The 13,804-nt window shown below is 50.6% G+C and overlaps 1 protein-coding gene across 2 annotated transcripts in view; it reads right to left on the reverse strand.

Annotated features, from left to right (window-relative positions):
* Positions 1–13,804, reverse strand: part of LOC144945815 (tumor necrosis factor alpha-induced protein 8-like protein 1) — a 62,151-nt gene that overhangs the window by 18,060 nt on the left and 30,287 nt on the right. Inside the window, exon 1 of one of the 2 annotated variants that reach the window (XM_078874355.1) lies at positions 7,336–7,939. The exons of the other annotated variant lie outside the window; for it this stretch is intronic. Coding sequence (XP_078730481.1) covers positions 7,336–7,432 — 97 coding nt within the window. The 5' untranslated portion in view covers positions 7,433–7,939. Of the gene's footprint in view, positions 1–7,335; positions 7,940–13,804 lie in introns of those variants that run through there. 2 annotated transcript variants of the gene reach the window in all.

Here is a 13,804-nt window from a genome sequence, read left to right on the forward strand (position 1 = left end):
AGCGTGGTGAAGTATGGTCAAATAACACTAATGACTGACTTTGGCGTGGGGAGGCCTTATCCAGCAGTTGATTATCAAAGGGCTGCAATTTATTTTTTTATCTTAATACTATTCATATTCTCAATCTTTTACTAGTAGAAACGTCCTGGTTACACCAGCCCACAGGGGATTATTATGTCCGTCCGTCGTGCAGGGAGGGGCTGAGTGGGGAGGGAGGGGAGGGTGGGGAGGGGCTGAGTGGGGAGGGAGGGGCTGGGTGAGAGGGGCTGGGTGGGGGGTGGGAGGGGTGGGGCTGGGTGGGGAGGGGCTGGTCACCCCGTGGTGCCCTTATAAAACTCAACGTTTAACCTCCTCACCCCGGCTTGTGCCCGCCCTCACAGTCGGGCATATTTGCGAAATACACCACGCCGCCGTTGACCCTGGCCATTGACCGATCAATCCAACGTTCCTACCAGCTCCCTCCGCAGGAATGTGTTAGTTGTGACCCAATCTCAACAGGCTGCACAAATGTAGATGGGGAATGTGCATTGAAAAGTTTGGTGGGTCACTGCACAAACGTTGTGAAACGCCCTTCCCGTGGGCGTTGATGACATGCCATCCCCTGGCTCACCGGGAAAAGGCAGTACAGCAAATGTGCATTTCACGTTCCATCTTTATGATGTAGAGCCTTGCCAAACTCTGGCACGTGTGGGATTTTTTATGAGCTCCCCCGTTATCCGCCCACATGGATAAACACGAATTGGCCGAAACCACCTTCATATATAGAGGAACTCAGAGCTTGGGGGTGGGGGGAATTTGGCGCCAGCTCACCACGTGGCTGCTGCGTTCCTCCGCACGTCTCCGAGTTGTCCTCTCTCGACAAGAGCGAGAGGAATACCGTGCGGGTGGCGTGTTGCAAGTTGACATTGTCATCTATATATATAATAGGGAAATTTGTGAATATGTGTGTCTGTTCGAAATGTTTAGCATACTTTCCGACATACAACAAACTTGGAATTTGGCATGTGGGTAGTTTCCAGACTGCAAAAAGTATAAAAATAGATTTTTGTAATTTTTTTTGGGAGGGGGCGCAATAATGGATATATTTTGCACGGCAAGTGAGCTGTGATGTCACATCTGTGATGTCACATCTGTGATGTCACATCTGTGATGTCACATCTGTGATGTCACATCTGTGATGTCACATCTGTGATGTCACATCTGTGATGTCACATCTGTGATGTCACATCTGTGATGTCACATCTGTGATGTCACATCTGTGATGTCACCCGCATGCGGAAGCGTCACGCAGTGTGCCTGCTGACGTCACCCCCCCCACCCTTCACGTAGTATTAATCCAAGACAAGAATCCAAGTCCCGGGCGAAGCCGTGTAGTGAAGCTCGTCTTAATATGTATAGAGGTCTGCACAGCTCCGCTGTGAGTAGCGCCGTCTCCTCAGCTCGTCTGCTGGTTCCTGCTCGTGCCTCCGAGTCGTCGTCTTTCGAAGAGAGCGAGCGAAAACCGTGCGGTGGCGGCAGAGCGTTACAAGTTGGAATTATTGAGAGTCGTCGGGCAGAAGATTTCACACTTTGAGGTCGGACTTAGGAACAACAACAATAATAATGATGATGATGCCCTTGTGCTAGGAAAGCCTCGCAGTGTCTCAAGACTCTCAGTAGCGCCCTGTACTGGCAGCACGACCCTTGAACTGTAGAGCGAGCTGCAAACACCAGTCGGGCAGCCTCCCTATTTAACAATTTCTAAAGTGAGATTGAAAACAATCTCACTTCATGCTGTAGAAGTCACGCTGTTATAAATCACATGTTATCACTTTGCTTTCGCAGCTTAAGTAATTTTTTTCCAGCGTCTTCATCCTAATTATGTTCGCTGAGCTAAGCTCGTATTCTTATGGAATATAAATGTACCTATTTATTTCACTACGAAGCGCTTCCTTTCCATCAAGGGCACCATGGAAAATAAAGATGGTTCGACCGATGTTTGGTCAATAGTGCCTTACGACAAACGACGTCGTTGTATTTGCTCGAACGACAATTAATTAACGAAAGTCGCATTGCACATTAACGAGTGAGCGATCCATCAACTGTTAATATCGTTACCGATCACTCGTCGCAGACCTCACCGTCGTCTCCTGTTAATCATCCGATCGTCACGCTCCTTTGAACGTGTCGAGCACTGACAAACACAACACCCTGCGTGAAGAAAGATGAAAATAATGATTATGGGGGGGGAATTAATTTGGACTTAATAAATATGCCAATTATTTACACAGCAAAAACTAACAGAGTCCTAAGACTCTTTCTGAAGGAGGGTCCTGTGTTGAGATGTTTGGCGAATTCGTTTACAAGGGGGATTCCTTTCATCTTCGGTGTCCTATGAAGAAGGCCCATTGCCAAAAACGTCTCCGATCATATTACTTTCCCTTTTAAGGCCACAGTGTTATTGACAAATGTGTTTTTAAAGGTCTTTATTCTTGTGCAGCACTGCCAACGTCAGGATCACCAAATAATTGCTTTACGAGTGTTTGGAAACCGGAGTACCGAAAGAAAATGTGTGCATCAGGGAGGATGATGCTCAAAGCTGTACACCAATGGATTTCAAGGTCAGTTCCATTAGAGTCACATGACCAGGGAGGGGTCCGCAGTATGGATGTCGTTGAAACTTGGGGTGGAAATTTCAGCCGAAGGGAAGAGCCTTCACGGAAGGAGAAACCACCCATTGGACGAGCGACCAGTGGCCAACACCAACACGAGCTCGTTCGCTTGGATTGGGCAAGTTTGCCGACACGGAGCCTCGTTCTCAAAACTTTCCGACTGGACCGATTCACTTACGGCGCTATGACTGCTACAGACGCCAGGTGGCTCGGCACGCGAGCGAGCGACCCGCATTCGGGAAGGTCACGAGTTCATGGGAGGGGGGTGGTGGGTGTGGATTGACTCAGACCATCATCTTTTCCGGGGATAATAAAACAGATACCACTTTTGTGGGGAAGTAAACAGTTGGTTGTACTAAAGATAAACTGGCACCCGCCATTTGGGTGTGGAATATACGTCCCTGGCTTAGGGTGGTAAACCGAATGTGAGCACTGCCTCAATCGCTCATCCGAGCAGGAAGTCACTCGTTGAGACTTCTCACTGTGAGAGAATACTCTACAGTTCTTCCGTTTTTTTCCCTCTACTCTATAAATGCGTGATGTTTATTTTAAATGTATTTGGCTCCGATAAATGTCCACGTGATAAGCCTCTTCTTCGAGCTATTTGTGGCCACGTCACGTCTGAAAGAGAGCTATATAGCTCAGTGGGCCTTACCTGGACAAATAAAACTAGGTTTGAGTTTAACGTGAACCAGCGGTGTTACACCATCTGTCTATGAATTTGACTGCGCTGTGATGTTCGAGCATGCTGCATTGCCTGTCCTGTGAAAGTCCCTGGCACCGTGTAAAACGCACTTGACACCGTATAAACGTCTACGGTGTACATTGTAGATTTTAAACGTGTGCATTAGTGGTATCGTTTACGTGCTTGTACATGTGTCGCACGCTGCCAGCGGACGCCCTTGCAAACAACGGGACGTTTGCATATCGAGGGAATCTCCAGGCGAAAGATAAAAAAAATGTTTTTATAAAAACCGGCTCGCACAGACCCACTCTCCACGTGGGCGCCGAGCGGATCGGTTCGCTAAACTAATTCGCGACGCCAAGTCGCCGTGACCAGGAAAAAAACAGACAGAAAATTCATCGCTATAGAAACTATCTGACAGGAAACAACGAAATAAATAAATAAAAATCCCCAGCGCTGCTTGGCTATGGACCAATGGTGCCGGTTGTAATTACTGGCGAATTTTCTAGCTACGTGACTTTACCGAAAGAACCGAAGCGTATGGATTCCTCAGTCACGAAAGCTTCAAATCTGGTTTTACAATGTCCTGTAAATTCAGCACCATTCTTTTTTTTTACTGTATTCGTGTTTTTTTTTCTCCTGATGACGATCGTTTATGTTGTGATCGAAACGTCGTAGTTTTTTGTTATTTCTTTCTTTTATCCACCCAACACCAAGGGCCTCTTTGGTCACAGCCATTGTTATCTTGTGCGAAGGAGCCATCGCCGGTGCCACAAGCAGAACAATGAATTTGCTCGGCAGGAGTCTGGCTTTGAGCTGGCAAATAGATAAAGAAATGGCTATGCAGTTACCAGTGAGCTTCACTAAAGTATCTCTCAAAACAATAAAAAAAAAACGGAATGTTATTTTGCTACACTTACATAACTGAATAAAATATACAGTATACGTGGGAACAAAATACAAACAGCTGTGGTAGCCCAGTGTAAAATTCCATTTCAAACACCGACCGTCAAGGACTAAGCTTACATAACGTATACAAAGGACTTGTCCGTAGGCATTACATTTCTCTAAACTGTAAAACTTTTAACATAGGAGTTCATAATGTGCGTCCTTCGCTGTGCAGCAGCCAACTGCTCATGTTCACGTCGGGGTTCGCGATGAGAGTCGGGGGCTAGCAGGGACACACTGCCGTGGTGGGAGGATGAGGGTCACGGGGGTTTTACCTCCGGCCGTGGCAAATGCAACAGCAGGCCCGTGTCTCAAATCCTCCCTCCTCCTCTCACGCACCCAGCGGTCGATTGATCGATCGGCAGGTCGCGTGCGGTGAGGATGAAGTGTAGAAGAGTAGGCCAAATACCATTTCTAGAGGGGGCTCTCTAGAGCTCCCTCTAGTGGAGGCCTGTTTTCCAGCAGTCGCTTGAGCGAACAATTGCGAGGCTGAAACTTTAGCGTTACCCCCTTAGGGGCTCCTGTTCGGGGCTCAATGGCAGGGATAGGATTAGTGATAGGATTGACGTTTGGGTTAATGTTGTGGTTTAGGGTTATAGACAATGAAACCTCCATCAAACGTTATTCAGGGAAAGCGGCCAGTGTGAACTCTACATGTCTGGATCCAATACAGGCCGAGGGCTTCCCCACGGCGTACGTACGGGTCGTGGGGGGCGTCATATGACCATACTTCACCGCGCCGGTCACTGCAGCCCAGTTTAGATACATTGCTCGACACTCACGTTCGCCGTCGTGGCGGGTAATCAAACTCGCATCGGCAAACCACTGCACCATCGCTTCGGGAATATGAACGCAAACATTCCCACGCTGGCCAAAACTGTGAACAGTTTTTACCTTGAGCACTTGACATGCACACAGCAGCGGCGGTGACGATGACGACAACGACGATAAGCGCTCGACAAAGGGCAACGGACCGGTACTCTTCATTTCCTGACGGGCAGGGAGAGAGACACGATCGCCGCCCTTTGCTCTAATCTGCCCAAATGTGTCCTCGGCCTAAATGCCTTTCATTTGGGAGCGCGGTGGCGGCAGGCGTTATCGCATGACGGGAGAGGAGGAGGAGGGTGTGTGTGGTGGGTACGGTGGGGAGATATACGTGTCTTCTGCGTTCCTTGCTGCACTCCCGGTTGGCAAGACGAGGCACGCGAGGTGCGAGAGAAAGCAATTAGAGACGAGAAAGCAACGCACATTAAAGAGACTACAACATCATCATCATCACAGCCACCATCATCATCATCGGCGACGGCGGCGGCGGGAGCAGCAATCAACTCTCATCCTCTCCGCGCAGCTAAAAATAGCGCGCTAACTAACGCCCTGGAGTTTAATCGCCGTTACCTTGATGGCTGTTGCCGTTTGAATGTATCATTTTGGTTTTGATGGGGTTTATTGTTTTTGACTGTCGATGTTGTCTGTGTTGCCTGCACCAAAAACGTCGGGGAAAGCCAAGGCCGTCTCTTGGACCCATCTTGCACGTCATCGCCTGCGGTTATTTGTTCAAACCGTACAATTCCACTCTGGTTTTTTAGAGCCCTCTTCGTTCAAGAGCATCCCAAAGAGCTTGACAGTCAAATAAATGCATCAAAAAGCCACCAGATATTCAATACAGCTCTAAAATATCGAACCGAAAGACATATTTACCATTTCATTTAAAATATTACATCTTTATCAAATGCTTTATTATGAAGGGGCAGCCAGTGGCGTAGCGGTTAGCAAGTGTGGCTCCACTATGAACCCGGAAATCTGAGTTTGATTTCCTGGCCACGACTAACATCAGTGGCAAGTGATAGCTGAATCGGTTCTGGGCTCCCTCCTGTTTAACTACCCGCACTGACCAGCTTGGTGAAGTATGGTCAACTTACTCTCAACAGTGGATTGACAACGGGATTACAAATTCTTCGTATCCGTCATTATATTGTTACTCTTTCAGCTCCGTGTCCTTCCTTCCGTACTGCCTGGTGACCATGCATGGCTACGGTTTATGTTAAAACATTGCTGTTTGAGCTCGCAGAGTAGACGGTTTGTTGGTACAACCATAACACGACATACAACGTAAAATAACACAGACACAGCGCAAATTCCGCGAGGCCACACGCACACCACCGATTAGCCTCTCGCTTCTCTCTCCGCTCTTGCCCGCGCACCGCTCCACTTTGGATTCCCTCCCATCGTCCATAAGCTCCGACTACAATAACTTCGCGAAAGTCATGAAGCAGGTCACATTCTTATCCATGGACTCCAAATGTGCTCAGAAGAAGGAACATTGAAAAAAACGTGCTCGTGGTACCACTGCCAACGCAGCAGAAGCAGGATCACCAAATATTTGTATTTTTATTTACTCCTGTAGGCCGCTTTTCATTTTGGGCCTGTGCTTAGCAACCATGATATTAAAAATAACTCTCTCCACCCCTCCAAACCATGCATTCCCAAATGCGAACAACTTTCACAGCGAAATGCACTTCAAACACGCCGGCATTGGCCCAACGTTGGCACCTTAGCCCCACGTCCCATGTTTACTGGGGTACCACTGCGTGTCGGGTTTCGCCGCTGTGCTGAATTTCCACGCACCTCCGATGAGCACGGTTGGCTCGTACGGCACGAAATCAGTTCAACATTCATTCACCAGCTGTGTATCACGATAATGAAGTGACCATTCACGCCCCCAGGGCTTCTGACCGGCACACCACATCCAATGCCCCCCTCCCGCTTTGGCTGCGGCTTCGACTTGGGCCACTCGGGTTTCCGCCCAACTCCTATCGGCGACCTGGGAAAGATTCAGCGACAACTCGAGCCCAGGACTTCCATAGAGACGCACAGACTGACACGGAACCCCCATAGAGTTGCATTGCTCGGAGGACCCATAGACTGACAAAGCCATTCTTGGACTCTCTACACAGACACCCAAAGACTAACATAGATTCTCACAGGCTTTGAGAGAGCCGCAGATGTACGTGGCACTCAATTTGGCATCTCCTCGTGCCCAGGGTTACTCACCTTCAGGCTGATCCGAGAGCTCCGCATCGCTGCAGCCGCTCCCCTCGTCCGAGTCCAGACAGAGAGGGGGCGACGTGACCTGCTCACTCGAGTCCATGTCTCGAACGTCTCTTACAGCCTGTGCCCTGTAGCCTGCAGCCTGTAGTCTGTAGCCTGCAGCCTGCAGCCTGTAGCCTGTAGCCTGCAGCCTGTAGTCTGTAGCCTGTAGTCTGCAGCCTGTGCCCTGTAGCCTGCAGCCTGTAGTCTGTAGCCTGTAGCCTGTAGCCTGTAGCCTGTAGCCTGTAGTCTGTAGCCTGCAGCCTGTAGTCTGTAGCCTGTAGTCTGCAGCCTGTGCCCTGTAGCCTGCAGCCTGTAGTCTGTAGCCTGCAGCCTGTAGTCTGTAGCCTGTAGCCTGCAGCCTGCAGCCTGTGCCCTGTAGTCTGTACCCTGTAGTCTGTAGCCTGTAGTCTGTAGCCTGCAGCCTGCAGCCTGCAGCCTGTAGCCCGTCCACTACAGCCTGCAGCCTGTAGCCTGTAGCCTGCACCCTGAAGCCTGTAGCCTGCACCCTGTAGCCTGCAGTCTGTACCCTGTAGCCTGTCTCTACTGCACCCTGTAGCCTGCACCCTGTAGTCTGCACCCTGTAAGCTGTCTCCCTGTAGTTTGTCTGCTGTATCCTGCACCACAGAGGCTGACTGCCTTCAGTGGTCTGCGCTCTCCAGCCTGTATCCTGCACCTGTATCCTGTAGCCTACGCAAATATATCCTGTCGGCGATATTCTATGCCCGCAATGAATATCCTGTGGGCTGCACCTACAATCTGCACATGCAGCCTGGAATTATAAGCGGTACCCTACAATGTGTCCCCTAGACACTGCACCTGCAAACTTTACAATTCACACCCTGCACGACCACACTCTCTACAACATTCACCTCACTCCCTGCCCCCCACAACGTCAACAACTTGATATAACACGCTACTTGCCCCCTTGCCTACTACAACAACAACTACAACAACTACAACACCAACAACTATTCTCCACGACACCCTCGCCTGGCTAGTCGCAGCAGCAGCAGCTGGCGAGCCAACACAGCTCCCACTGCTCTGCCTCTTCTACCCAGAGCGGCTCTGGGAGGCAGCCTCGCTGCTGTGCGGAGCCTGCGGAAGAAGAACAGCAGCAGCTGCTGCTGGTGGTGGCTGGGGTGGTGGTGTTGTTGGTGGTGGTGTTGGTGTTGTTGGTGGTGTTGGTGGTGTTGGTGGTGGTGTTGTTGTGCCGTCTAGTGGAGGAGTGTGCTGCTGCTGCTGAGGCTGAGGCAGGGGATGGACAGGGAGCTGCTTTAATAACCACGCAGCGACATCCCTCCCCACCCCCCACCAGCCAAACACAAAGACAAAGACCCCCCGTGTAGCCTCAACAGGCTGTAGGGGCAAGTGCTGTTAGCGAGCACCTATGAAGGCCGGCACGGCACACGATGGGGTGAGTGTCCAACACCACGCCCGGCCGCCTTTGTCTTCCCAGTGACGAGGTTTACACACCGGCTCCAGCAACTCAATTGTGGCTGAGTCGACCTAGGGGATACCCAGGACCGGTTCAGAAAATCGTCACTGGGTGAGCGGGAATCGAACTCGAGTGGCCGGGTTCGTAGCCCAGCGCAGCGCGCTAACCACTACCCCACCGCTCACCCACGGCCCCACGCACTCACACGTGGATACAAACGAAGACAAAGACCCCCCGTGTAGCCTGAACAGGCTGTTGGGGCAAGTGCTGTTAGCGAGCACCTATGAAGGCCGGCACGGCACACGAACAAAGGGTCACGCTCGGCCGCCTTGGTCTTCCTAGTGGCGATATTTACACACCGCAACAGGTAGTCGTTTCAGAATAAGAATCTTTATTTAGACTGGAGGAATCTGATGAGCTATTAAGCTCTTTTTCACAGATGCCAAGTCGGGCGGGTCAGGCTGACCGGCTCAGATAATCGTCACTGGCGTTGGCCGTGAGCGGGAATCGAACTCTTGTCGCTGGGTTTATAGCGTAGCGTGCTAACCATTGCGCCACCGCTCCTCCTACACGCACTCTCATACACGAAGAACAAAGATTGCCCCACAAGATAGCCTGGGGCAAGTGTCGTTAGCGAGCACCTGTGAAGAGAACCAAGGCACACGAGATGGTGGCGGTGCAGCTAGCAACCACGCCCGACCGCCTTTGTCTCCCCAGTGCTCATGTTTACACCAGGTACTCATTTCGTCGACCTATAGGAGAGAGGCCCAGGAACCGGTTTATATATTCGTCAACGTATTCAACTCCGCTCGCCACATATGCACAATCACACTATCCCACACGTACACATTTGGAAGCGTCAACACACGTGTACCCAGAAACCAACACACACACACCACTGTCACATACACCTCATCATCCCATTACTCACGACGACAAAGATCCCCCGTATATCCCCCCCTATAGCCTGTAACAGAATGCTGGGGGAAAGTGCTGTTAGCGAGTAGCACCTATGATGGCCGGAACAGCACATGAGGTTGTGGCTTGCCAGCAGCCACGCCCGACCGCCTTTGTCTCTCCAGTGGCGATGGTTAAACACCGCACCAGGTCCTCATTTGAGGCCGAGTCGACCTAGGGGAGGAGACCCAGGCCCCGGTTCAGATAATCGTTACTGGGTGATGGTCGTGAGCGGAAATCGAACTCGGGTCGCCGGGTTCACAGCGCAGCGCGCTAACCGCTGCACCACCGCTCTCCCACAACGCGCATCAACCCGCGTCGCCACTCACGGCCACAGCGACACAGCGACTGTGGGGACCCGCCAGGGAACCCCTCCACAAGTCGCGGGGATCACAGCTCGCCACGCGCACAGGGATCGACTCTTCGATCCCTGAATGCCGATCGGCTGGCTTGGAGTAGGAGGGATGATTGGCGTAAGGCACTACCACGAGAGTGCAAGGGACACCTATCCACAATAGTATTAACCCTATATTATTGCGTCCAGTGGCACATACTCCTAAACATGCTAAACAGGTTTATTTATGTAAGATAGGACATAATAATGAAACAATTCCTGGAGCAGTGTTCCGGACTGTTCCAGCTGAAGTTAAGTTCATACTGTTTACATATCTCCACAGCTGACTGGCACTCACCCGCACACACCTACAACTACATACACGCGCCGACACACTCGCATACCAGAGCACCCATACACACACACACCACCCACACTCGGATACCAACACATCCAGCTACCCACATTCACACGCACACCAACACAAAGATCTCCCCTAAAGTCTTTGACAGACTGTAGGGGGCAAGTGCTGTTAGCGAGCACCCATGAAGGCCGGCACGGCACACGAGGGGGTGGGTGGCCAGCACCACGCATGGCCGCCTTTGTCTCCCTCGTGGCGATGTTGGCCGTGAGCTGGTGCACTGCAGCTGCCTTGCTGGTGCACTGTAGCTGGCACAGACCCCAAACGTGGCTTACTTCCTCAGGAACCCCATCCACCCTCTCCCATGAACCCTCCGGGAGTATCAACACCCCCCCACACGCCCGCCGCGACATCCACCAAGCACAGGACGACTGCTGTTTATTATTACGACTATACAACTAAATATTCACGACGCGTGTCAGATGATTACGGATGATGTTCACGGCACCGCCCTCGCCAGAAACGCAGACATTTGGGTAATTATCAAACTTGTGGGGGGGCGGCGGAGGAGTGGTGGTGGAGTGATGAGCGCACTGCTCGCTCTGTGGCTGCGAGCCAGGAGACACGTGAGTTTGATTCCAGGCCACGGCTGACTTTGGTGGCAATTGATGCCTAAGCCCCCCGCCGCACCCCACCCCGTTTAATCAGCCTGCAATGATCACTACGGTGAAGTATGGTGAAGTATGGTGAAACAACCGTCACGGCTGACGAGCAGTAGGGAATCCAGTAGGCACTTGATAAACGGCTAAAGTATACATTTTTAAATTAAGATTTTAAATTGAATGGAAAATGCAGGTCATTGGACAATATACATCACAAAGCATATTTGGCGTCAGTACCAACGCAAGCCTCCACCTCCATCCCCATCTGCATGGAGATAGCGTCACAACATGAAAGGTTAAAACTGCTGTGTGGCAACACTTTGAGGTTGAGAGGCGAAAACTTACGATTTACATCGTTTTAGGGCTTTTCTTTTCCATCTCCTGCATTGATTCAATTATATTTGCACAACATTTGAGCCGCATTAGTCATTACGTAACGGTGTAGGAATTAACATCGCTCACTGAATTTGCTTCGTTATTTTGCCGCCGCTGCGTTGGCGGTGGCACAAAAGCACGGACGCAAAAAAAAAACAACTCCACACATTCGCCGATAATAACGTAGATCGAGCAGCACAGTCATTGCCTGAAAAACTACTGCCAGTTAATAATATTCCCGTTCCACTCATATCCCTACAGGGCAGTGCCACTCACACGACCCTGCGTTTAACCATTTGTATCAGGTGGGCAAGGTGACTTGATCGCGCAGGACGAACATTCGTGCCTCGCTGCAAGAACCACCTCGGTTCGAATCCCGACACGGGCACTTTTATGTTCTGCACGGGTTTATTCTGCGTTCTGGGACCAACCCGTGGCGAGATGTTAACTCCATCGCCTGGTATGCAGGAGGTAGTGGGCTCGATCCCGACCCTGACGCCTGCTGTCTCTCTCCCCATGGTCACATAGGTTTTTCTCCGGATCCTTCGGTTTTTCTCTCCACATTTAGAATCAACATCACGTGTTTAGAGTATTCAGCTGCTTTCAATGTCCACATGATAAGTCACTTCATTGGTCTATCATTTGTGGCCAGATCGCTTCTGAAAAGTATCTACATAGCTCAGTGGGCCTTACCTGGTCATCTACATAGCTCAGTGGGCCTTACCTGGTCATCTACATAGCTCAGTGGGCCTTACCTGGTCATCTACATAGCTCAGTGGGCCTTACCTGGTCATCTACATAGCTCAGTGGGCCTTACCTGGTCAAATACAATTTGAAAAAAAATGTTCAGTTTCTTTCTCCAGTTCCCTCCGGTTTCGGCCATAGTTCAACACACACACGCACGCACGCAAGCGGTCTCCCACTCAAGTACTGCACCAAGCCGGCTCAACCCCGGCATTGACAATTCAAAATCTTTTATCCCGAGGGCGAGATATAAATGTACCCCCCCCCTCACCACCACGGAGATGACAACTTAAAGTTCAGTGCAGTCAGGGTGGGAGAACTCAAAAGGAATCGAGAGCCAGGGAAATCCGCCTCCCCCGTCGGTCCACACCGCGTCGCACTGCCCGAAACGAGCAGCAGCAGCAGGCTGTTGTCGCTAGTAGGCCGATGGAGCGGATGACGACAAACAAAAATTGTTATTAAGTTCATTGTGAGGCCATCTGTGGGGAGATGATGCAATAAAAAAACAAGGTATCGAAAGTGCATTGCCCAATGTTCCAATGATGTTAGCGCGAGGTTCCCTTAAGTGCAGGCGAAGGCGCAGCCCTGAAAGGGCTTGCGTGGGGCACTGCTGGTGGAAGTGCCATCCCACTGGAGGGAGCTCTGGAGAGCCGCATGGGAGAGTCATTTTGGCCTACTCTTCCACGGGGTCAGACTTCTTCTTGTGAGAAGTGGGAGTGCCCACATGTTACCTGCCTTCCACCTCTCGCTCCTTTATAACTGCTGCTGGGTGGGGACTTTATAAACTCCCCACATTGCTTTTCAACTGCCGTGCCACGGTTTGTGTTTACGAACGTTCAGAGATACGAACAAATCTGTCCGAATGTCCAGTTGCCTGTTCGGACCGAGAGTCGAAAGTTCAACCACCGCGCAGTAGATGGTGGTGGTGGCATCTGCATCTGCATCTACAGAACGTGAAGAACCAGTGGCATCTACATCTGCAGAACGTGAAGAACCAGTGTGGCATCTACATCTGCAGATCGTGAAGAACCAGTGTGGCATCTACATCTGCAGAACGTGAAGAACCAGTGTGGCATCTACATCTGCAGAACGTGAAGAACCAGTGACATCTACAGCTACAGGAGATTATACAACTTTTAAATCCACTCCCCGTGTTTAGTGTACACGCCGTACAACAGGTGTGGAATCGACAGGAGTAAAGTTGGACTTACGAACAAATCGACTTACGAAGAGACCTCTGGAACCTAACTGGTTCGTAAGTGGAGGAGTCCCTGTCTAACAATTGTATTTGGTGATGCTGCTGCTGTTGCACGGTGGCAGTGGTGCACAAGTAACAACGACAAACTCAGCACACTCGTCAATACCAATGTACAGCCTTCAGAGAGAATACATAAGAGTATTCATTATAGTAGGGGACGTGTTGGGTATAGCAAATGCTATTGCGAGCTATTGTGCGATTAAAATGGTAATTGCCCGAAACATCGCATATTATACATTCATTTATTTTAAGGCCACTCATAAAGTGTTTAAAAAAATGAGAAAATGATTTCCCCCTTCTGGCA

The sequence above is a fragment of the Lampetra fluviatilis genome, chromosome 39 (genome assembly GCF_964198595.1).
Source record: "Lampetra fluviatilis chromosome 39, kcLamFluv1.1, whole genome shotgun sequence".
Classification (NCBI taxonomy): Eukaryota; Metazoa; Chordata; class Hyperoartia; order Petromyzontiformes; family Petromyzontidae; genus Lampetra; species Lampetra fluviatilis.